At 43.7% G+C, this 25,140-nt stretch overlaps 1 protein-coding gene across 2 annotated transcripts; it reads left to right on the forward strand.

Moving 5' to 3' along the window:
- The first annotated feature begins 732 nt into the window (after positions 1 to 732).
- SLC25A29 (solute carrier family 25 member 29) lies at positions 733 to 23,879 on the forward strand. Of its 2 annotated transcripts, XM_072630238.1 has the most exons (4): positions 733 to 954; positions 14,520 to 14,563; positions 19,488 to 19,571; positions 21,594 to 23,879. In XM_072630238.1, exons 1-4 carry the CDS (start codon positions 921 to 923, stop codon positions 22,326 to 22,328), a joined length of 897 nt encoding a protein of 298 aa, XP_072486339.1. In that variant the 5' UTR covers positions 733 to 920; the 3' UTR covers positions 22,329 to 23,879. The 2 variants fall into 2 exon arrangements, with proteins under 2 accessions (XP_072486339.1, XP_072486340.1); XM_072630239.1 differs by lacking the exons at positions 733 to 954; positions 14,520 to 14,563 and adding an exon at positions 14,573 to 17,268.
- Positions 23,880 to 25,140: the final 1,261 nt, after the last annotated feature.

Here is a 25,140-nt window from a genome sequence, read left to right on the forward strand (position 1 = left end):
TCTGTCTCCCCTCCCGGCCCGGCCCCAGCACGTTACTACCGACACAGCGCTGGCCAAGCCTCCAGCTTTCTGAGCGTCACTCTCCTCCTGCTCCCTCCCGGGCAAGGATGCTTACTCCGCCTACAGCCCACGCTTGGAGCGAGTCCAGCACTTTTACAACAAACCTTAAAGCCCTCGATAAACCGGTTCTCTAAGCAGGCTCAACGGATCAATGAGCACTTTCCATTTCTGGACCGGGGAATGACACCCCACCCCGGAGCCAGGGTTCCCGCTCGGCCTCGCCCCCTCCGTGCCCCCCACCCGCCAGGCGGCCGCCCACCAGCACATAGCCGCTCCTTTGTCTGCGAGCCCGGCAGCCGGCCGCCCCCCGCCCCCTCTCCGGCCGCGCCCGCCACGTCCACCCCTCGCCTCCTCCAGCCGTGAGCCCTCCAGCCAATGGGGCCTCCGCGCTCCGGGCCCGGCCTGGGGTGTTGTCCGCACCGCGCGGGCTGATTGGCTGCGACTTCCCCTCCCCGCCGGGCCCGGAGAGCAGGACTGGAGGAAGCTCGGCGCCCGGGGTCGCTTTCTCCCCGTTGGAAGCGGAGCCCAGCGCGAGCTGAGCGGGGCGCACCGGGGGCTGGGCAGGGCAGGGCAGGGTCGGTGCCCCCGGGGAAGGCGGGTGCCGCTCGCTGCCGCTACCTCCGAGCTGCCGAGGGAGTGCCCCGCCCCGCCGAGCGGCCAGGAAGCAGCGAGCCGGGGGGAGGGCGGCTCGGGGCTCAGGCGGCGCATCTCCTGCCCCTGGCCTTTGGCGAGCCCCGCACCCGGAGCCGGGAGGGTGGGGCGGGCGGACCGGGGAGCCGCGGGTGGGAGGCGGCCCGGGGGCCGGCCCGGAGGAGAGGGCGGAGGAGGCGCTGCACCTGGCACCGGGAGAGAGGCCGGCGATGGCGCTCGACTTTCTGGCGGGATGCGTTGGGGGTAAGTAGGGGAGCGGGGCCGGCGGACGCCGCGGCGTACCACCTGGCGCGGGTGGGGGTGCGTTCCCCGGGACGCGAGGAGGCCTCCACGCGCACCCCGCTGCTCCGGCCTTGCTGGGGTTGGGGTGAGGCTGGAGGAGTGCTCGGGCTTCCCCGGGCCCGGGGCGGGACTCGGGCCTTGGCGCCGGCGGGAGCCGAGGAGCTCGCGGCGAACAAAAGGCTGCGAGGGGAGGCGGCCGCGCGGCGGCGGCAGCAGCGACGCCTCGCCCCCTCCCCCACCGCATTCCGAGCATCCTCCGCTTGGGGTCGGGAATGCCGCACCTCCCACCTCGCCCTCCGTCCCGGCCCCGAGTCTACCTTTGTCCCTACCTGGGGTAGAACCGGGCTCACAGGAGGAGGGGGGGGGGTCACCCCCGGCAGCCCGACCCCCTGCGGGGAGCCTGAAGCAGCCCCTGCGGAGGCTCTCCCGTCCCCCAGCCTCACTTTCTCCCATTTCACCCCCCATCTCCTTCTGACCCCCTTTCCCCGCTGCGAGTTTGCCCGGTTCTTGTGGTTTGACTTGGGGGTCCGTGTAAAGCTGGGGCTCCCTGTCTCCAGGCCCCTTAGACCCGCCGTAGCCGAATTTACAGTCCTCTCCGGCTCTCATTTTTCTTCCAGTGAAACGAAGGGAGTGGGAAATTCTAAGGCTTCTTAACGTGGGAGAACCACACACAAAAGCTTTCCTTGCTGTTAGTCCGGGGCACCCAGGGGGAGTCTGGGGGTGCCTTGGGGAGAAGGCCTTCGCTCTGGCCCCGTTCCCTCCCCTCTCTTAACTTTGTAGCTCCTCTTAGGAAGTTGCTTAGGAGCCACCAATGACTTCTTGAACAATGGAGCCAACCCTTGTTCCTGTGGCATCAAGGACTCCTTCCCCCCAGGTTTTCTGAGACAGTGGTCACAGCAGCGTTGGCCACACCGGGCCTTCAGGAGTGGCTGCTTCGGAAGCTTTTAGAGCCAGGGAGGAGGGCAGAAGCTGGGGTTCTGACTGCAGATCACATGAATAAATGACTTCCTGTCCTCAGGTTTCTTAACTCTGAGTGAGGTCCCTGGCTAGGACTCCAGAACTTTCTACAGACGTGACTAGGTTTTGTTTTGGTGTTTCCCCAGCCCGCCAAATAAAAAGGGAAGCAGCCCCCTTTCCCTTCCCCAATACGAATTGAATGAACTCTAACTTAAAGTCAAGAACTGTTCATTTTCCCCCTCTTCAGATCTTAGGTGATATGACTTCAGACATTTGCAACCAGAGGGAGACGACAAAGAAAAGGAAGTCAAATAAAATGACCGGTACATAGGATTTAGAGTTGAAAAGCATCTTCGCCTTTTTTTTAACCTAGGACATGAATGAAGGGGGTTATGTAAGGTCATCCCATCCCTCTCCCCGTCCACCTCTTTCCAGCCCTGACATTATGAAGCTAGCATTATGCCTTATTTAAAGAAAGCAAATTATATTTGCAGCTAGAACAGGGAAGGATTGGCAGAGGAAGCCAGGATTTCGTGTTTGCAGGAAAGCCACGTGACACCTCTCAGTCCAGGCTGGTATCTGCTCCAAGCTTTGGACAGTGACCTTATTATGTCTTTCAGAGTTCGTTTTTCTTTCTCCGGGCACCTCCTTGCTGAGCCACAGACCAAGCATTGATTTAGCAGTAAGTTTGCCTTCAAGGAGAGGGAGTAGGGAGTTGCCTCCTTCCACTTTCTGGCATGTGGCCTGTTGTTCACCCTGGGTTTTGGCCCTTGTCTACAGTGGCAGCAAGCATCCCTTTTCATCAGCCCAGCCACATGGCTTGCTCCTTACTGGAAACACTCTCTGCCTCTGGATCCCCAGAGTGCCATATATCAGATAGTCAAGATCTTTAGCAGTTTCTTGGGAATCGAGAGGGTACTGAGTTGGCAGACTCTGGCGGGCTCACAGCCCACAGCAGTTGTCTCTTTCACCAGCCAAGAGAAAACAGCAAATGGATTAACCAAGAGTGGTCCTCGTGGCTAGAGAAGACAGCTAGTGGTGGGGATGAAGGCTGTGGGAAAGTAGCCAAGAGGGTAAACTGTTTTTATGATGTCTCCTTCACTCTGAGCCTAATATTATTTCTCCTATAATACCCTGCCTTTCATGGAATCAGGTGTGGTTGGTAAAATACATATATAGCTTGGAAAGAACTAGTAGTTAACTTTTAAACTGTTGAAGGAAGAAGGAAATATGGCATAGTGAATGAAAAACTAGGTTCGAGTTTTAAAAACCTGAATTCAAATGTCACCTCTGACATTTATTTGGCTGTGTCATCATGATGGGCAGGTTTCTTCTCTGATCCTCAGTTTCCTCATCTTTAAAGTGAAAATAATATTACTTTCTATTATGATTGTAAATATATAGCCTATATCAGATTGCTTGCCATCGTGGGGAGGGAAGAGGAGAGGGAGAGAAAAATTTGGAACTCAAAATCTTCTAAAAGTGAATGTTGAAAACTATCTTTACATGTAATTGCAAAAAATAAAATACTATTAAGAGGGGAGGGGGAAGAAAAGAATATCACCTGTAGTGCCCACACAGGGTTGTAAAAACCAAATGAGAAAGTGGATATACACTGGGTACGTTACGATACTATACAAGGTAACCCCACCAAGTCTTATTGCTGTTTTAAGCAGAAAGCTGCAGTAAGACTTTTGGGCCATCCTCTATAGATCCACATCACCTCTTAGACAACTATTGTCAGTTTTAAGTTGTGTAGCTAATTGAGAGCAGAGGCAGGGCTAGAATTCACATCCTGTAATTCCCTGTACTGCTCAAGGGAGAGCTTGGTAAGTTGAAGGAGACTTGGACGCCAGGGACCAGTTCCTGATGTACAACTAAATTTTACTTGGTGATCCTTGGACAAACCACCTTCCTTCTTTGGCCTTCAGTTTTCTCATATCCAGTTGGCAGGCTGTGGATTTTTAATCCCCCACATCACTGGGGCTGCTGGTAAGATCAGAAGAACTAATACACTTTGGACAGTTAAAATGCTGTACCCCTATATAAAACGTTAGAGTAAATTCTAGTAAAGCAGATTTTAAAAGTTAAAAAATTATGACAAATTTAACAACAAAAACTGCCTTTTGGAGATGACAGATACAGGCGGATCTACTTGTTCATTGATAAGCAAGGCAACAGGATATACTAGGAAGAGCCCTGGTCTAGAAGTTAGGATACTTGGCTTCCTTCTTGTTGGACCACTGACCCTGAGTCTTTGCGGACAAAGAACATATCCTCTTTGGACCTCAGATGCCCCATCTGTCAAATAATGGCAGCTGACATTTGGTACTTTAATGTTTAAAATTGCTTTCCTGAAAACTCAACACTGTATAGTTAGTGCAGATGCTATGCCCATTTAACAGAAGAGGCAACTTAAGCTCACAGTGGTTTAGGGATTTGCTTAAATCATACAGCTAGTAAGAGTCCTTGCTAAACTGGAACCCAGATAGATCTCTTGTCCAGGTCTCCTGACTTAGGCCATTTCTGTATATTAAACTGGATCAAAATTCTAACAGGTTATAGTTTTCTAAAAAGATCCCTCCCAGCTGTGATAATTTATGGCCTGTAATTCTAAGGTCCAGTCTCAACTTTGATATGCTGTCCCAACAGCTGTTTGTTTAACACCATTGGTCACAGGCCAACTAAGAGGTATCAGGTGCCAGTTTGGGGTTTTCAAGGAAGTTCAGTAATAAACTGCAGTGGATAGAGTGCTGGGCCTGGACTCAGAAAGACTTATCTTCCTGAGTTCAAATCCAGCCTCATATACTTATTAGCATTGTGACCCTGGACAAATCAGTTAATCCCATTTGCCTCAGTTTCCTCATCTGTAAAATGAGCTGGAGAAGGAAATGGCAAACCACTCTAGTATCTCTGCCAAGAAAATTCCAAATGGGGTCACAGAGACTAGTACACAACTGAACAGCAAGAAGTAGAAAGCTTCTCCTTCCACATAAACACACTATGTGGCACAGTGATGTGTCTGCTGGCACAAAGGGAAGAACAGGGAGTTGGTCCAAGCCAAACTGTAAACCCTAAGGGTCCTAGTCAGCCAATGAACTTCGTGGGCAGAGTCAGGCTGTAGGAAGGAAATACAGAGAGGGCATGAGTCAGACAGAATCTTCCCTCTATTTCTTAACTAACCTATGGAAGGTTGAGAAAGTTTTCTCATCTGTTAAATTAGGGAGCTGGATTAAATGGTCACCAGCTCTAAATCTAGGATTCTGGGAGGTCATGGAGATTAGCTTTCCCTTCAAAATCCATGCATGTCTACTGTCTTTGGAATTCAAAAAAATTCTGTGGGGAAGGCAGAACAGTATTTCTAGTTCTTAGAATAGTACAGCAGAACCAAAATGATCAATGTTGGAGGGGTGGTAGGACAATAGGCACATTAATGTTGGTGGGCCTGTGCCCAGGTACAACCATTCAGGAAAGAAGTTTGGAATTATTCACAAAAAGTGACAAGACTAGTGGTCCTTTGGCTCAACTCCATAGCTGTTAGGCCTGTGAGCCACTCCCTGGCCTGCCCCAGACGTCGGAAAGGCCTTAGATGTGCAGTTATTTATAGCCTGTGTTTTTGTGGTAGGAGAAAACTGGAAACTAAAGAGATGCCCATCAAGAGCTGAATAATTTGTGGTACATGAATGTCATGGAGTAGTATTATATGGTAGATCATGTGGAAGTAGATGGTTCCAAAGAGATGTGGGAAGATATGATATAGAGTTAAGAATCAGAACAGCTCATACTGTAACATCAATCTTGTAAAAACAAACAATTCTGAAGACTTTTGTAAACTGAGCAAGAAGGAAAATGAACAGAACCATGAGAATCATTTATGTAGTGAACACAACCATGTAAAGATAAACAGCCCTGAAACCAGTGGTTGTATTCAGTGACCAACCATAGTCAGAGGACTGATACTTTCCACCTCCTGGAAGAAAGGTGATAACTTTAGAATTCAGCATGAAACACACACATGCACACACATCCGCACATGTATGTATGTGTCTATATGTGCACACACATCTACTTTGAATACAGCTAGTGAAAGAATTTATTTTACTAGACTATGCATATTTGTGGCAAGGAATTTGCTTTTTCTTTTTTCTGTTGGGTGTGGGGAGAGTAAGGAGAGAAAATAGATTTCTGTTATTTTTTGCAATGATGCATTCATTTTTAGACAAAGTTACTATGTTGTTAGTTTGATATAATTATTTTGCTTTGTTCCAAGAGTGGGGGTGATCTGTAAATGTATGTAATAGAAAGACAAAGCACATCAATAAAATGAATTATAATAATAAAGAAAATTTAAAAATAAAATAAAAAATTGAACTCTAGATTTAGAATCAGGAGACCTGGCTTCCAACACTTACTAGCTTTGTGGTCCAGGGCAAGATGTTTTAATTTTGAGCATTAGTTTTTTTCTGTTCAAAATAAGAATGATTGTTAAGTTGGTTATTAATGTTAAGTTATTTACTACTACCTCTCAGCACTGTGCTAAGAAAATGCTCATTCTTTAAGGCTAAATTAGAGGTAGCTAGGTGGATAGAGGAGGACCTGAGTTCAAACCCAACCTCAGACTTTTATTAGCTGTCTAATTCAGGACAAGTCACTTAACCCTGATTGCCTCCAAAAAAAATATATTTTTTTAACAAAAGATTAAATCAGTACTACGGAATTGTGACACAGCTTGTACATAGGAGATAGAGTTCTGGACTTGGAGTCAGGAGAGTTCTGGATTCAAATACCACCTCTAACATAAATAGTATATTCATGGGCAAATCATTTATCTACTCAATTAAATTTCCTCCTCTCTTAAAAAGGAATAATAATAACTATATTGTGTACCTATTTCACCCTATATAAAACACCTTATAAATAATAGCTGTTATTATTCCCATTGGATGGGTGATGAAACTGAGGTTTTGGAGAATTTAAAGTGACTTGCCTAAGGTCACCCAGAACCAGGTCTAGAACCCAGATGCCATTTTAAAATTGCTATCTTGAGGTAAGAGATGACTTTGCTATTCATTGAAGACCATTGACTGTCACCTTACATACACTGGTTCTTCCATTCGTTTAGGAAAGTGTGTTTTTTCTGTTTCCTCAACTATTCTGTCATTCCCATGGCAAGGACTAGGGGCATGTCCTTATGCCCCATGCTGACATGTCTTCATGCCCCATGCTGGTTTGGGTATCGTAGTGATCCCTTCTCACAAATGCCTTATAGTGTTCAAAGCACTTTCTCATGTATTACCTCATGATTCTTTTAATGAGCCTGTAAGTAACTAGATTAGGAATCATCCCTGTTTGAGAAAACTGAGGCTTAGAAAGTTACAGTGATTTGCCCAAGAAGGTATCACGGAATTGATTGATGGATTGCTTTGTTTCCTGTACCCCCTCCTCCCATACAATGTAGACTCTGAGCTGTCCCATTCCCCTCCCCCCATGACACAAGAATAACCCTCTACCCCTGTCCCCACCATCCCCCAAGAACAATAATCATTCCTACTCTTGCCCAGAATAAACATAGAACACTCACCGAGAGAGTAGAATGGAGAAGTTAAGGCCAAGACGTTTCTCTAACTCCCTCACCCTAGACCTTAATGTAGCACAGAAGCTAGGATACATCTACATATCCCTTCCTACAAGGCTGGGCGCCTTAATAGGCACTGATCCCCAGGAGGCTATGGGCATCTTGATAAAAGACTTTCTAGTCAGTACGATCTGAGTTCACATTGTGCTGACCCTGGGCAACTGTTTAAAATGAAATTGTAGATTAGGCACCTATCTGAATTCCTGTGACCAGGTAAATTTTTTTGTCCAGTTTTTTAAAAAGTCTTCTGGGGGCAGTTTGGTCGCCTAATGGATAGTGCACTGGCCCTGGAATCAGGAGGATCTGAGTTCAAATATGTCCTCAAAAGCTTACTAGCTGTGTGACCCTGGGCAAGTCACTTAACCCAAATTGCCTTCCCCCCCAAAAAATAAATAAAGTAAAGGCTTCTGGGAGAGGTGTATGGTCTAGTTAGCAAATGAGAATTCTAACCTCAATTCTGAAAGCAGTGGTATGACTGGGCTAACTCCCTACAGCAAACACCTGCACTACAGAGCTCTAGAAGGTGATTTATTAGGAAGCAGTGTGGTAATAGAGTGTTGGAGGTGGGAGGAGGAACTGGGTTCAAACCTGTGTCCAGTTGTTTAATCTCTGGGCCTCAGTTTCCTCATCTACAAAATTATAGGGTTGGAATGGATGACCTCAGAGGTCCTTTCAGTGCTCAGGTTACTATTCAGTGACTATTATTGCTACTGAATAGAAGGGTGGTAGTAGAGGCAGGAAGGAAGTTTGCGTTGGAATCCAACACTTAGTTACTGTGTGACATGAATGAATGAATAAGCATTTAAGATTTACTATGTGCCAGCCCCAAAAAAATAGTGTCTTGCTCCCAGTGAATTTACATCTAATGAAGATAATATACGTAGGGGAGAGGTATACAGGGAGGGGTGTTTGTTCAGGGAAGTCTCTGGTGGAATCATAGAGTGATTATTTCTCACATCTTTTCTATGAAAGGTAATATTGATTTGATTCCTGTTCCTGGAGATAGAGAGAATGGAGAGAGGTCTTATTTATGTTCGATGGAGTGAACGAAGATGGCTGGAGAAAAAGGACTATGGGCATCTGGGTTCATTAGAAATGGTGACGACTCACCAGTGGGAAGCCCAGGTCCTCAGGACAGTAGGTGGAGTGCCAGGTTGGAGAGTGTGGTCAAGTCATTTATCTCCTCTAAACATCAGTTTCTTCATCTATTAAACAGGAATAATTGTAACTGGCAATAATACTAAGATGCCTTACAGAATTATTGTGATGATTAAGTGAGATAGCGTATGTAAAAGACCTTGCACGTTTTAAAGTTCTCTATAAATGTGAGTTATTAGTGTCCAGCGCCCTGCTCCATTATCTGTACTGAGGGAGGGATTTGAAGATGGGATTGTCTCTTCTTTCAAGGAGTTATTTCCATATATGAAAAAGTCTTTGATTTTGTTGTTTTGAGCACTCCCACTGATGCAGATAAAAATCAGAGAATTACAGAATTTTGCAGGTGGAAGAGATCATAGCCACCAAAAGAATCCTCTGTGATAAAAAACCAACTAGCAGTCATCCAGCCTCTGCTTGAAGACCACCAAGTGTCAGGAAACCCACCTCTCACTGCAACTAACTTCACCTGTAGACATTCCAGTCTTACTCCAGCTCCTCTTAATGAATGACATCAAGCTAAACCTACCTCTTTGCTTCATCCACTCATTGCTCCAAGATCAAGAACAAGTGAAATAGGTGGCACAGTGGACAGAACACCAGCCCTGGAATCAGGAGGACCTCAGTTGAAATTCAGCCTTAGATATTTATTAACTGGGTGTCCCTGGGCAAGTCACTTAACCGTGATTGCCCCTCCACAAACAAACAAGTAAAATTATAATAATAACATCACCAATAATAACTAGAATTTATATAGCACTGTCAGGTTTGCAAAGAGCATTGCAAATGTTATTTAATCCTCACAATAGTCCTGGGAGTTATGTGCTATTATCCCAGTTTTATAGATGAGAAAACTGAGGAAAGAAGAACAGTTGATAAATGCCTACTTTGTGCTGGGCATTGTCTGATTTCATCCCTATAACAACCTTGAGAGTTAGGTGCTATTTTTATCTCCATTTTACAGTTGAGGAAACTGAGGCAAACAGGTTAGATGACTTTGCCAGTGGACACACACACACACACACTCACTCACTCACTATTGGAGGCTAAATTTGGACTTGGGTCTTCCTGACTCCAGGTTCATCGCTAGCTGCCTCAGTTTTGTATCATTGTTGACACCCTATCCAAGAAGTATCTTCAGCTTCGGTACTCAGGGACACCTAGCGGCTCTTTCTTTGACCTGGAATACTGCTGCTTCCTGTTAAGCAAACAACCTGTCCAGGCCCAGTGACCTTAACCACTGCTCCACCCACCAGAAATTGTCTTTTTCATTCTCTGCTAGACAGTCTTTCAGATAATTGACTTCAAAACACATAATAAGGAAACCATGCAAAGTGCTGGGCAGTAGCCCAGTGAGTAGTATCCTGGTAGGGTGATAACCATCTCCACTTTCCTATCCAGCAGCTAGGTGGCAGAGTGGAGCTAGATTTGGAGTGGCAGGTGAGTTCAAATGTGCCCTCAGACCTAGTCCTACGTGACCCTAGGCAAGTTACTCAACTACTCTAATCAAGCCTCAGATTTCTCATCTGTAAAATGGGAATAATAAAAAAATTTTAATAATAAATATTTTTAACATTAATAAAACTAGCACCTACTTCCTGGGATTGTGACTATCAAAAAAAATACTATCTAACGTGTCAAGTGCTTTGTAAACCTTCAAGTATCATCCCGTTATATATCATCCCTCTTGTTTCCTGTGGGAAGGTCCATGGGACAGCAGGGAGCAATGACTTTCCCTCTTAACTTTTTATTATTTTTATTATTATTTATTACTGAAAATTTTTTTGGTTTTTTTTATATTCTTGTGACTTCCCAGTGACTCTGACCCCCCCCCCCCCCCCCCAGAACCTAGAAATAAAAGTTAAAGCAAAACACAGTACATGGAGATTCTTCCACATTCCAGTTTTACTCTAGTTCTTAATTCTGTGCTTTCCCCTGTTAATTATTTCTCATTTATCCTTGCCTTTTACATATTTGTTTGCATGTTGTTTCCCCCCATTAGATCTTAAATTCCTTGACAGCAGGAGAGGTCTTCTGCCTTTTTTTTTTTTTTTTTTTGATATCCCAAGCACTTAGCACAATGCCTGGTACATAGTAGGCACTTAATAAGTGTAGATTGATAGGTAAAGGCATGGAGAAGGAAATGCCAAGTCTCCCTGGTACCTTTGCCAAGAAAACCCCAAATGGGGTCATGAAGAGTCAGACAGGACTAATACAACTGAACAAAACAGGGAAAGGAATCATTTACTTACTATGTGACCTTGGACAAGTCTGTGATGATAATAAAAGCTGATATTTACACAGTGCCTACTATGTCCCAGGCAGTGTGCTAAGTGCTTCACAAATATCTCATTTTACCCTCAGAACAGTTCTCCTAGGTAGAGTCAAACAGGTGAAATGACTTGTCCAGGGTCACACAGCTTGGAAGTGTCTTCCTGACCCCAGCCAGACCTTACTGACCACTGAGTCACAAGTTAAGCTACTTGTTGTCAGTCCTTCCTTCTGCAAGACAGTCATCCAGTTTTGGATCAGAGCACACAACTGCTGGCCACCCTCTCCCACCCCACCCCCCTACTGTTTTTGTAGGGCCTGAACAGGCTGAGGGCAGGATTGGGCCCCTGGCCCACAGGCAGGCTGGAGCTTGCTGACTCCTGGACTTGGGGGAATGCCAGGCCTGTTCACTTCTGACATTCTGTGTTTTGTTATTCTATAATAATCACCTTCCATATGAAAGATTTCATGTCTGGAGCTATCTAAGTAGAAAGCTAAAGCATACCATTACTTACAGTCTAAAACCTCTCCCTGTCACCCCTCCCCACACCAACCAGCCTCTTCCTGATTTCCCTGTTTCTGTTGAAGACCTTACTCATCATTTTCAGCCCCTCATTCTCACTCACCCTACATCCAGTCAGTTGACAAATCCTGTCATTTCCACCTTTGTGATATCTGTAGTATAGGCTGCTCGGTGGGATAGGGTGCTGGGCTTGCTAGCAGTGTGACCTTCAGCAAGTCACTTATCCTCCATTTGCTTTAATCTACTAGAGAAGGAAATGGCAAACAATTCTAGTGTCTTTGCCAAGAAAGCCCCAACGGACAGTATTGGTGTGTTATGGTCCGGGGGATCATGAACAGTTGTATCTGACTGAAGTCTGGGTTCAAATCCAGCCTCACATGCTTACTAGCTGTGAGATCTTGGACAAGTCACCTTAAAGGAGAATATTTGTGAAGTGCATAGAAATGCTAGTTGTTGTTATCATTATCATTATACCTGAACTAGTATAATAGCCCCTGGGTGACCCTTGATAAGTCATTTAATGGTAAAGGAAATAATGTGTAAAGCATTTTGCAAACCTTAAAGCACATAAAAATGTAGTTGTTACTATTATTATAATGCCTGGACTCTTATAATAGCCTCCTAACTGTTCTACCTGTATCAAGTCTCTTCCCACTTTAATCAGTTTTCCATTCAGCTTATCAAAGTGATTTTTCCTCAAGTGCATGTCACTTTCCTGTTCAGTAAATTCTAATTGGCTCCCCTGTCACCTCCGGGATCAAACATACAATCCTCTCTTAGGCTTTTATAGCGCTTCCTAACTTGTCCCCCCTTCCTTTGTTATACCTACTCTGCCCTGTTCCAAGTATTCTGCAGTCCAGTGCCTCAGGCCTTCCAGCTATTCCTGCCACATGATGATCCATCTTTTCCCAGACTGTCCCTCCAAGCTTCACCTCCACCTTCAGGTTCTAACTCAAATTCTTTTTTTCTTTCCAAATAGATCCCCAAGCACCCTTAATGCTAGCCAGAGCCTTCCCTCTCTGATTGCCTCCAGCTTATTATATGTTTATCTTGTACGTACGGTTATTGTGTCCCTCGTTAGAATGAGTCTCTTGAGGAATGTTTTTGCCTTTCGTATTTGTAGTGGTTAACACGGTGTTTGGAAAATGTTTGTTGACCGACCTTTCCATTCAAGGATATCTGTGATAATAGATGCTTGAGTTGTACAGACATTATTAAGGGCCTGGGGTGAGGTAGAAAAGGCATTACAAGAGGGAGAGTGTATGTATGTGAGTGTATGTGTGTGTGAGTGAGAGACACAGGTGTCTAGGTACCTCAGCTTCAGCACCATTTGCAGCTGATGTCTGTCATTGATGGTAGCTGATCAGCAGCAGTCTTGTGTCACTTTCTGTGTGAGGGCTCTTTCTTTTTATAGCATAGTGCCTGGCACATAGTAGGCCCTTAAGACATTCTTATGGATTTATTGAAAAATAAAAAGAAGGATCACAGTCTAGGAGGTAGAACAAATAAGGCTAGACTTGTGTCTCACTCAGCTACAACTGACTAGCTGATGACCTTAAGTTTAATTGTTGTTAATCAGTTTTTTATACCACCTGGGGGTTTTCTTGGCGAAGATACTAGAGTGGTTTGTCTTTTCCTTCTATATCCTATGAGGAAACTATGACCAACAAGGTTAAATGACTTGGCTAGGGTCACATAACTAGCAAGTGAGACCAGATATGAACTTGGAAAGATGTCTCCTGACTGCAGGCCTGATACTCTATCGGCTGCACCACCTAACTGCCCCACCTAACTGCCCCAAACTTAATCACCTTTCATCTTTTATGGACCGCAGTTTTCTTATCTGCCAAGTGGCAGTGATATACTCTGCTCTTCTTCCTCATTGAGCTGTTGTTGTAAGGGCTGATGTTATCATCAACATAATCTGCAGAACAGCTCTGTGCTATGTAAGGGATGGGTACAAGCAAACTTGCTTATGTGTGAAATTATAAATTTAAGTCAACAGTGACTTCTAAGAACTCCACTGCTCTGAACAGGCCTTTATAAATAATGAGTTTGATCATTATATAATTTTTATGGGTTCCTTATCGCTTTGACACTTTATGGAACTCAAGACCTGGATTTTACATCCACATACAATGGGTCATTCCCCTCAGAGTTACAGATCTCCTTGGGATTTGGGCACTATTGCTGCATTTCAAAAACTCCCTTTGGGAGATGCAGGTGTAGCCCTGAGTTCATGCTTTGAATGTCCCTTGCACTAGTAAGTCTTTGTCCTCTGAGGGTGGAGATGGATTTGATTTTTTGAACTAGCCGAGACAAGTCACTTAACCCTGTTTGCCTCACTTTCCCCATCTGTAAAATGAGCTGAAGAAGGAAATGGCCAAGAAAAGCCCCAAGACTGAAAACAACTGAACAACCACCACCTCTGATTTCAGAGCCTGTATTCATTCCATTACATCTGTTGATGGGAGAGAGGTCAGGGCAGTAGAATGGATAAGGACTGATAATTGATTGGGACAGCCTTTGACCCATTTTTCCAATGTCTCGTTCAGTTTCTTTGTACCCCTCCCCTTTAGGGTAGCTAGGTGGCGCAGTGGATAGAATGTGGGGCCTGAAGTCAGCAAGACTCCTGAGCTCAAATTTGGCCTCCAACAGATGCTAGCTGTGTGACCCTGGGCAAGTCATTTAACCCTGTTTGCTCCTGTTTTCTCATCTATAAAGCGACCTGGATCGGGAAATGGTAAACCACTTCAGTATTTTTGCCAAGAGCCTGGCTCCCCAACCCCCAAGTGTTTGACACGGTTGGACTTAACCCCTCCTCTGTATTTTACCCAGGATTCTTTCCTACCTCCCCTAACCACTTGCTTAAAAAAAAAAAGTCTTACCTACCAACCTCAGCCTCCTTGGGAACTGGAAATGTGGGGTAGCCTGGGGAGTCACATGTCTGTCCACTTAGTTCCATTTTTCTTACAATCCTCACAGGTGCTGCAGGTGTGCTGGTGGGACATCCCTTTGACACCGTCAAGGTGAGGTTTTTTTCCACAGGTTTAATTATAAAATGAATTTGCATAGAAGGCAGCCCCACCGAGAAAGGGAACTGGGGAAGAACAGCATTTCAGGGGAAGTTTTCCAGCTTTTTTCATTTTTACCTGAAGTGCATAAAAGGGCTTTCTACTTGTCTTTGGAGAGATGTTAAATGTATACCTGGAGAAACCATTTTATTGGGACTTTGTTTTTAAATCTAAAACTGCCTAGGGGGCGAGTCACTTACAATTTCTCATTTGAAATAGTCTTGAGGTCCTGTATGCTATGAAAAACTTGTTGCATTGAGGATTTCTGACATGTGCTGCTGAGAAGAACTGACTTAGTTAAGCCTTTCTAGCCTTTGAGGTTTTCCCAGGCATCTCTCCAAGGCCACTGTAGAAAGCCATTCTTTGAGGCACTTTTCAGGAAGATGAAAACCTGTAAATAGAGTTTCAGCCAAGTTTTATTTTTTTTGTTGTTGTTGGGGAAAAGGGGACGCTAAATGCTTTAATGGCTGAATCCTGGCTGAATCCCCCCATATCTGACCAGCCTGGGATCAAAGAGAAACTTTGGGGAAAACCTCAGGGAAAACAATTCAAACCCTTAAAAGGTAAATCCATATCTCTTATTGCCTGACTGTATCACTCCCTCCTCCCCCTTCCTTTCCAGCCACCACCCACTTGGGGGAAGCCAAGTGCCTTAGGGGAAGGAAGAAAAATGTATCTAGTAAGTCCAGTTACAAGCTAAAACTAAGAGTTCCTTACCTTCCTTTCTGCCAGACTAATAAGAAACTAAAGTATAGGCTATTTTTTTGTTTGACTTAAAAAAGTGTTGTATTTTCTAATTTTGATCCGAGGCCTTACCTTCTGTTAGGCAATCAGGATTTCTAAAACTTTTTTGCAAGTCAGATCATATATTTAATGTTTGGAGGTGACGTGTCTCCCAGAGAACCACTAGGGGAAGTCTTTTACAAAGCCTAGAGATAGCTCCATATTCATCCTGTTACATAAATTCAGATTCTCTTAGAAAGGCATACCTGCATAACCTGGAACCATGAATAAATGTCTTATTTCTGATCCTGAATTAGCATTAACTTTGACTCCCTGACCACTGCTTTTTGAAAGCAGGAAATGGTCCTCAGTCCCTGCCCCTCTCCTGTGGAGGAGGAGAAAAGAGAATTTTTACTTTTCTGCCGTGCTTAAAGGTTTACGGAATGATTTCTTCCCAAACCCCAACATCCTTCCTTAGATGGTAGATAGTACAAATATTATTTTCCTCATTTTACAGAAGAGGAAACTGAGACTTGGTGTCAAGCTCCATAGCATTTTATGTTTATTGAATGTGATATTTTGTTGTTCACATGCATTTTATAATCCCAGGGTTGTTTTTTGTTTTTTGTTTTTTTTTTTTTAAGAAAATTACAGCTATTACTTTGATAACCTGAGGCCCTTGCAGAAAAAGAGGAGAAAAAGAATTTATTTACTCGGAGTCTACCTAAGCATCCTCCCATTGCTTAGCCTCCGTTCAAACTAAACCAGACAAGTTGTTACTCTGTGGGCTTTTAGGGATTTCAAGATGGAAGGAAATTGATTTCTTCAAATCCCATTTTAAAAAGTCATTCAAAATGAATATTCCCCCAAGTCCAGGGAATTTTCCTGTTCTTTCAACTTTCTGTAAATTGGGAAACAGCTGGTAGTAGTATTAGAAAGTATAGCATAGAAAGGTCCAGAAGGAGATTTGTATTCAGCTCTTAACACTTTCTAGTTAAGTGGCATTGTGCAAATCATTTAGCTTTTCCTCAGTTTTTCTCATCTCAAAAACAAAATGCTTGCAAAAAATAAAGTGCTATTAAAAAAAAAAAAATGGGTTCCTTTGAAAAGCTTGCTCACGAAATCAGGATGCTAGTGAGGTTGTCCCACTTTTTGCCACCAACATAATTCATTCCAAATAAGTTTTTAAATGATTTTCTCCCGAGGGACACCTGTGAAATAGGTAGTATACATATGCCATTGCTGTTTTACAGGTGAGGATGTTGAGGCTTGGAGAGGCGAATTGACTGGCCAGCTCTGAACCCAGGTGTCCTGACTTTTAAGACCAGTCAATATATACCTTTTTATTTGTAGGCTGAGTCTTTGTTTCCTGTGACAGTCTTCATCTTTGGCTCATAGGAACCAAAAAATAATTTAGAGGTCACTTTATCCAACTTATTAGTTTTACATGTAAGGGAATTAAAACATTAAATGATTTGAACGTTAGGATTACAGTCTGGATTTGAACCCACGGTCCTGGATCCAAATCCAGTGTTCTTTCAACTTCTTGCCCTTCTAGCCTAGGGCCTAGGTAGACTTTTTTGTTTCTCCCTCATCCACCTGATTGCTAATCTGTAAATAAATACTTGAAATCCCTTTTGTGATGTGAATAGTTTTGGCTTTTGTCATTCCCTTGGGGCTCTGGGTCCGGCTCCCTGGAGGGTGGGGCCGCTGATTTTCCAATTCTAGAATAGATTGGATCTGGGGTCCTCCCCGCGATGCTTCCCCACTCCCTCCCTTCCCTCCCCACCCCTGTGTGTTTGATGTGATGTTGAAAATTTGTTCTGTTGCTTTTTAACTGCCTTTACTTTCTGAGCCCAGGGCTGTCTTCATTATAACAGCAAAAGTGTTACTTTGTTGTAGATGAGAGATAAGCCTCATCACTGGAGAGTTACCTAGTAAGTACAGACCAGGTGAACCTTCTGTTTCTCTCAGTCTGAATTTCTCCCAGAATGTATGATTAGTGCCGAGAATGGACATAAAAACCCCCCCTGGAGTCCTTCCTCCCAGGCACCCCCAAGCCCTGACTAGTAATTGGGGGTGGAGGGTTGTGGGTAGGGAGAGTATCCCAGCCTGGCTAGAACCTCTGCTGTTTTCCATGTCTTCTTCCTCCCTAAAAAAAAAAAATTACTGGGGGAATTGGCAGCTCTGTTATCACTATCAATATAATTAGACCTGACTTCCGTGCACCCTTTATTCAGAACATTTAAACTGTATTTCCTCCAACATTTGAGACTTGAACCCAGTTTCCCCCTCCAACTCAGAGTTGGGATGGTCATAATTAGGATTCATCAAGACCTGTAAGGAGAGGGGGATGTTTGGATTGGAGGGAATGTGGGGGTGGGGATGAATGAACCTCAAGGCTGCTTTTTGGAGAAAATGTAGTTTGTTTCAGAGGTCTGAGGTTTTCTACCCAATTTTAAAGCAAACTTGAACTAGTAGACAGGTAGCGACCTGTCATGAAGGCCTGGCTTGAGACTGATCAGGGCTTGAGAGCCCCCTCCTCCCCAGTGTTTCTAAGCCCTGTCTCTAGAAAGGAACAGCATGTTCTCATTCACAGGAGTTTTAATTAAAATAACTTTCTGAATGTTAGTGGAAAAAACACCCCACAGAAAATCCCATTATGTTTGAAAACCAACACATAAGTAAAACCCAGCTTTTTTATTTTTTATATTTGAGTCACACAGTGACCCTTTCTTAAGATGCATCTGAACACCTCATCTGCATAGAACCTAACCTTTATTACTCTTTGGTATGAGCCAGGTGGGCATCTCCTCTGGACATTGTCCACGTGCACACACTTTTTTCATGGAGTGATTAACCTACAGAGGTGCTTTTGGGGGGAGGGGAGGTGTCATTTGAGGTTAAAGAAGCATTTTAAAAAATTCATCCTCATCACTTCTGCCCCTCCACACACTCACATACACATACTGGTACCATGTAATATCTTCCCTAAAAAGTAGGGTTATGAGAATCCCCCTTTTGAGGTTCTAGTTTTTCCACAATGACTATTAGCTTGTAAGGTCAAGTAAAGACACCAATCCATCCTTCCCATGGCTATGGACTCATGGTAATTTTTTCTAGTCCCTCCAGGGAAGATAGAATATATGGCCTACCCTTACTTCTTTCAGAATCAAGTACTAATAACAAGTCAGGAAAAGAAAATTAAAGGAATAGTTTAAAAAAAAAAAAACCTAACAACCTAGTAAGGATGCTAGGATGTAGTGCTGAAAGTCTTCACTCATTTTACAAAGGAGGAAATTGAGGCTGGGAAGCACATGGATTTGTTCTTAGGTCGTCCTCAGTCTCCAAATCCAGTCCTCTGGCTCCGGAACTACTGGCTTGCAGAAAGGTGGGGGCAGGATGCTCTTTACCTCAGTCACATACAAATAAAGCTTTGGGGATATGTTTCTCTGTATCTTTGGAACTTTAAAAAACATGCATATCCAGAGAGAGATAAGCCCCAGGGCCAAAAGGGGTGTATTATCTGTAGGGGAACCTCCTCCTTCTCCCAGATGCTAATAGCTGAAGTCTAAAGCCTGCCACATGGAGAGAGCCCTGTGGAATCTGGTCTGCTCCTGACACTGCTCTCGTTAAAAATGATAATGAGGACTGTTAAATAAACTGAGAGCAGGTATTGCCCTAGGCCTCGCTGGTAATATAATGGTAGCCAACGGATATTAGCAGCTCATCCTTACAATGGGAACCATTAAATGGGACCCAAGTATTTATCAGCTTGGTAGAGAGCAAGAGGGTTTCCGTGAACAGTTCAGGATATGATTTTGGTCTCCTCAAGGGGCAACCATACATTCCCATTCCAGGGCCCAGTCAGAGTCACAAACAAAGGGAGGGCTGTGCTTTCACCAAGAGCATTTTCCTGTTAACTCCCTTCCCATTCAAGTCCCATGAAATGTTTTGTGCACCATCCCTCCGTTCCCCCACCAACCTTCTTTGCCTTATTATAAAATAACCCGCCTAGTGCATCTCACCATTTCCTGCTCTCTGACGGCCACATGTGGGCCTCCCTAGTGCTATAGATGTTAAGTCCAAAAGACAAGTAAACTGTGTGGGTTTCCCTAGGCTTGTCAAACCTTTTCACTGTGAACTTTTGTTCTAGGTACGCCTCCAGGTTCAGAGTGTAGAGAAACCTCTCTACCGAGGGACTTTCCACTGCTTTCAGTCTATTATCAAGCAAGAAAGTGTAAGTAATAGTAATTCACATTTCGGTGCTTTGTGGTTCACTTGGCACCTTTTTTACGACAGCCCTCAGAAGTCAGGTAATCTAAGAATTTTTGACTGATTTAGAGGCAGAATCATTTTACTGTGGTCCTGTTTACTAGCTGTGTGTCTGTGGGCAAGTCACTTAATCCTGTTGGCCTCAGTTTCCTCATCTGTAAAATGAGCTGGGGAAGGACATGGCAAACTACTCCATTATCTTTGCTAAGAAAACCCCAAATGGGGTCACAAAGAGTCAGACAAAAAAATCAACAACAATAGACTTGAATTCTGATGTGGTGAGATACTCATTTTAATTTACCTCTCGATCAATAGGTTGGGAAGCTTAGGTAATTGGGTTTTTTTTTAAAGCACATATGCATGAGCATTTTGTATTAAGAACTATTCGAAGAACTTACATTTTAATGGTAGATAGGAGATATACACAGATAAGGTAATTGGGAGAGACGACTGTACTGTCTGGCAGCTGAGGCTTTGTGGAGAAGGCAGTAGTGGATTGGAGAAACAAATGAGGAAAGTGTGCATCATTGTCTCTTTTGATCCTTCCCACCATCCTGAGAAGTAGAGGGCTATTGTACCCATTTTACAGATCGAGCACACCCACACCGGCAAAGTGTCCGAGTAAGTATACAAAGACCCTTTATGTTTATCTTTTATGTCCCCTTATTGCTATAGTTCTACACACAGTAGGTGCTAAAAAAATTATTGAATGAATTCAGCAAAATGAATGCCTGAATCCAGGTGCCAAGACAATATTTTTATTTCTGTAAAGCAGGTAACAAAGAAGAGCCTAAGTGAGTGGTTTAGGTACAGCCAGTGGTATGAAATGCTTGATACAAAAGTGAATAAGGCATCATCACTACCCTTAGAGAGCTGGTAGGCTAGTAAAGAACATGCTCTACAAGGTACAAATATAAAACAGACTGAACAGACCCTTTGATTTTTTTCCAGATTACCTGTGTATGCCTCTTAGGCATTCTCTAAACATCTCTGGCCATGGCATGTATTGCATCTTGTTGTTCAGTCCTTTTGTTTGACCTTATTGGAGGTTTTCTTGGCAAAAATACTGAACTGGTTTACCATTTCCTTCTCCAGCCTCGTTAAGACTCATCTTCCTTAGTTCAAAGCTGGCCTTAAGTTATATACAGAATAAAAGGAAATAATTAACAGAGAGTAGGAACTGGAATTAAGAAGGTTTTTAGCTGGGACTTAAAGGAAGACAACTTCCATGTAATCCTGCTTCCTAGGGTCTCTGGCGTTTAATCTGGAGGTCTTAACACTGTACCACTCCATTTGCTAAGCTTTGGAAATGTGACTTGTCTTTAAGGCCTCTAAACTGTACTATAATTTGATGTAAGCTGTGTCATGCGTTGTTAGAGGGGTACTTGTGAGCACACAGATGGGGAACCTGTTTTGCCTTTTGTGTGTCAATGTGTTAATGATTACAGAGTGCATTAGGCTTGGAGTCAGACAGAAAATTTAAATTCTAGACCCTGCGCTTTTACTAAACTCGCCAAGTAACTTTTTTCCCTCTGAGCCTCAGTTTTCTCATTTGTAAAAATGGAGAGATTGAATTCAGTAAAGTCCCTTAGCACTGACACTTACTGAGCCTTTGATTCGTATACTGATAAATGCTTTCTCCAGCGTGTTTTAACTTTTCATCTTAGTTAATTCTTAAAGTCATCCTTGCTTTTTGTTCTTAGTATATTTTTTACTATTTTCATCTTATGGATGAGAAAACCGAAGACCAGAAAGAGAAGGCTGTTCGTCCAAAGTCATGGCAGTGAGTGAGGTAGTGATGAAGCCTGACATCAATCCAAGTTTTCTGACTTTTAGCATAGGACTTAATTTTTTTTTTCTTCAAGGTTTGTTTTTTAGGCTTTTTCCCCACAATATGATGACTTTCTCTGTTTGTGAGGCAGTTTTTATCAGCACCACCACCATTCTCCATCATTGATTTTTTTTTTCTCTTCTGTTTTACTTATAGGTATTTGGCCTGTATAAAGGTATTGGGTCACCAATGATGGGCCTGACCTTTATCAATGCCCTTGTGTTTGGAGTCCAAGGCAACACAATCCGGGCCCTGGGAAAAGACACACCCATGAACCAGTTCTTGGCTGGGTCCGCGGCAGGCGCCATCCAGTGTGTAATCTGCTGCCCCATGGAACTGGCCAAGACTCGGATGCAGCTTCAAGGCACAGGCGAATACAAACTGAAGACAAGGACCTACAAAAACTCCCTGGATTGCCTGGCGAAGATCTACCAGCAGGAGGGCCTGCGTGGCATTAACAAAGGCATGGTGTCCACTCTGATCCGTGAGACACCCAGCTTTGGCTTCTACTTCTTGACCTACGACTGCCTTACCCGTTCCCTGGGCTGTGAGCCTGAGGACAGCTTTGTGGTGCCCAAGCTGCTATTGGCAGGTGGCATGTCTGGGATTGTGTCCTGGCTCTCGACCTACCCCATGGATGTGATTAAGTCCCGTCTGCAGGCTGATGGTGTGCGGGGTGTCCAGCAATACGATGGCATCCTCGACTGTGTGCGCAAGAGTTATCAGGTGGAAGGCTGGAGGGTGTTCACCCGGGGTCTCACATCCACCCTGCTGCGGGCCTTCCCGGTCAATGCAGCCACCTTTGCCACTGTTACCATCTTCCTTATGTATATGCGGTCAGAGGAAGTGATGACAGAGTGTGAGGCACTCCCTCAGCCTTCCAGCTTGTAAAGATTTGGCCCCAGCCCTAGGATGTCTCCTGTTCACTTTTGACATGTCCCTCTCTTCCCAGAGCTGGACTTTGCCCTATCATATTTTTGTAAATGCCTGTCCTTGTAGAAGACGATGTAAACAAACTCTACTAAGCTTTTTCACCCGACTTGACCTGGGTACCATCTTGTCCTCTGGGGAGCCTGGGTATCATCCCTTTTGGTGACATGGTCCTTCCTTCTATTGTTTCTTGGGAATGCAAGCAACCTTTGTTCTAAAGCACTTCAGATGCCAGCATTCTGATTCTAGGGCACACTGGAGTTAATTCATTTTCTCCTGATGCCAGCATTCTGACAAATTCTTTCTTGGACTTTAATTAACTAGACCTTCTTCAAGGGGGTCATATCTACACTACTCTTGAAGAATTTGGAGGCCATTTGTCTTTGGGCCTAGTCACATTTTACTTTCTTATATTAGACCCATTTGATTTTTCTTAGGCTTAGATTTAGAGACCTTTATCATGTGACCAGCAAAAGATTTGGAGTCAGGCCTAGGTTTGAATGTCACCTGTTCCTGTGTGACCTTGAGCAAATCACTTCTTCGACGGGATCAATTTCCTTTATCATAAAATGTGGGTGTTGGAATTGGTGATCCCTGTGGTCTTTCCAAATCTAAATTTTAGGGTTCATAGTCCAGGCATGTTGTTGGCTTCCTTCCTATTCTTCCTGCCTCAGAGGATAAGTCTTGGCTCTGGATTGAGGCTAAGAAACACGTCCCCTTATTCATGGTTCTGGGTCAGCAAGCATTTCATTCAGGAGCAGTACTGCAGCTGGGTACACAAGCAGAGAGGCCTGGGCATCACTCCCCAGCAAGAAACAGAAAGTCTGCTTGTGGTGTTTTATAGATAATGAAGTCAACTAATATTTTTATCTTGTTAAACTCAGGACAGGCAGAATTAATGGAGTCAGATGAGAATTCCATACCCCAACCCCTGCACTGCATATTTTGAATGGGCATCTTAGGCCATAGCCCACAGCGATGTAGATAGATGTGATTTGGGCATATTGAGAAGTGTACAGTATCAAATGTGGACTCTGGAAATTTTTGTATTTATTGCTGTCAGAATGGCATTCTCATTTTTGAGGATCTAATAAGCCTTGTTAATTAATGAAAATACTTTGATAATGGGGGATGAGCTGCAGATAATAGAGAATGGTGCTATTCACCATCTTGTTTCTTGGGAAAGAAGGAAATGGCTCTCCCTAGGTGACAAGTGCAGGAGATGTGGGGCAGGTTTAGGAAGTTCAGGGGATGGGTCCTTTTTACGTTGTATTTTAAGGAAACATAATTAAGAGCCATTTGCACTGTCAGAATTTGGCTGGAGATACTTATTTTCTGGATCCAAATATTTGGCAGAAGGCAGAGAAGTATTGTGGCCATTTGTAGACTCCCACTGAGGTGCACACCGAATGTGCAGTGTGTCACCTAAAGTTTATGTAATGCAAGTCATATCTTTGTAAGATTTTCTGTAATTATTGTACAGACTCAATTAAAAATTTTTTTTTAAATCAAGACTTAAAAAATTTACTGATGCCTTTTTTTTACATTAGCCAATTCTGGATACGCATACCATTATACCTTCCCACCCAACGCTCCATTGAACCCTCTTTTATAACAAAATAGTGAAACCAAAGAGCGATACTGAGACTTTATCTGACAAGATATTAAGACATCCTGCCCCCATGTAGCCCCTGAATCTCCCCTTAAGGAAAGTAGTTGTGTTTCGTTATTTATTTGGGACCAATTGGATTTTCAATTTCTCAGTCTTTCTTTACTTTTTATAATACAGAAGAAAGGTGGTATCCAATACAGTCATTCAGCAAACGGTTACATGTTGACCTGTGCAGACAGCTACTCTGTAGGATTCAGGGGACCATTCAAAGATTTGGAAGACATGGTTCCTCTATTACCTTCATTTCTAAATATGTTCCTCCCTGCTCTTATGCCCAGAGAAATGTTTCTTATATGTAAAAAGGAATTTTTTTTTATGTCTAATAAGAATGTATATCAGATTGCATGCCAAGGAAAAGTGGTGAAAATTGAAAACTCAAAAGCTTATGAAAGTGAACGTTGAAAACTCAACTAAGCTCATTCGAGGCTCATTGAATTGAATTATCCTTCAAGATCTGGTTGAATCCCTCTTTCTATCCCTATCACGGAGCTGGCCTGCATAGCCTTTCTGCTGCCCTTCCAATTTCTGACTTCCAATTCCTTCAAGGCCCACCAGACCATTTCTTTCACCCTCCTCTCTTCTACATCCTTGAAATCTGCCTGCACCTTCAAATTTCTCAGCATTTTGCTTGGCCCCCTGCTTGGTACACACCACACTATGTTGTGGTTACTTCTGAAACTTATTCTACCTTATTAAATTCAAAACCACTTAGGAGTCCGGACTTGATCTTAATCCATATTTCTCCTATAGTGGATATACTACAGGGAATAAGTTTAATGATTTAATAATAATTTAATGATTTAATAATGTTTAATGATTGTTTAATTTGAGCATATATCCAGACTAAGTGATTCACATTTACTTGATGCATTTTGGTGTACAAGATGTTTTCCTTATAGCCCTGTGAAATTTAACGGGAGACAGTATCAGCCCACCCAAGGGGTGAGGCCTGCAGGAAGGTGGGCTAAAAACTCTCCCTCATAAAAAAGGAAGAGGTTTGATTCTGAGGGACTTTAGCCCTGAAAATGTTCCTGGGACAAATATTCATGCCACTTAAGGGGTCCTGTGTTAGGAGCAGTGATAAAAGAAAACTAATAGTAC

Source organism: Notamacropus eugenii, chromosome 1 (assembly GCF_028372415.1).
Source record: "Notamacropus eugenii isolate mMacEug1 chromosome 1, mMacEug1.pri_v2, whole genome shotgun sequence".
Classification (NCBI taxonomy): Eukaryota; Metazoa; Chordata; class Mammalia; order Diprotodontia; family Macropodidae; genus Notamacropus; species Notamacropus eugenii.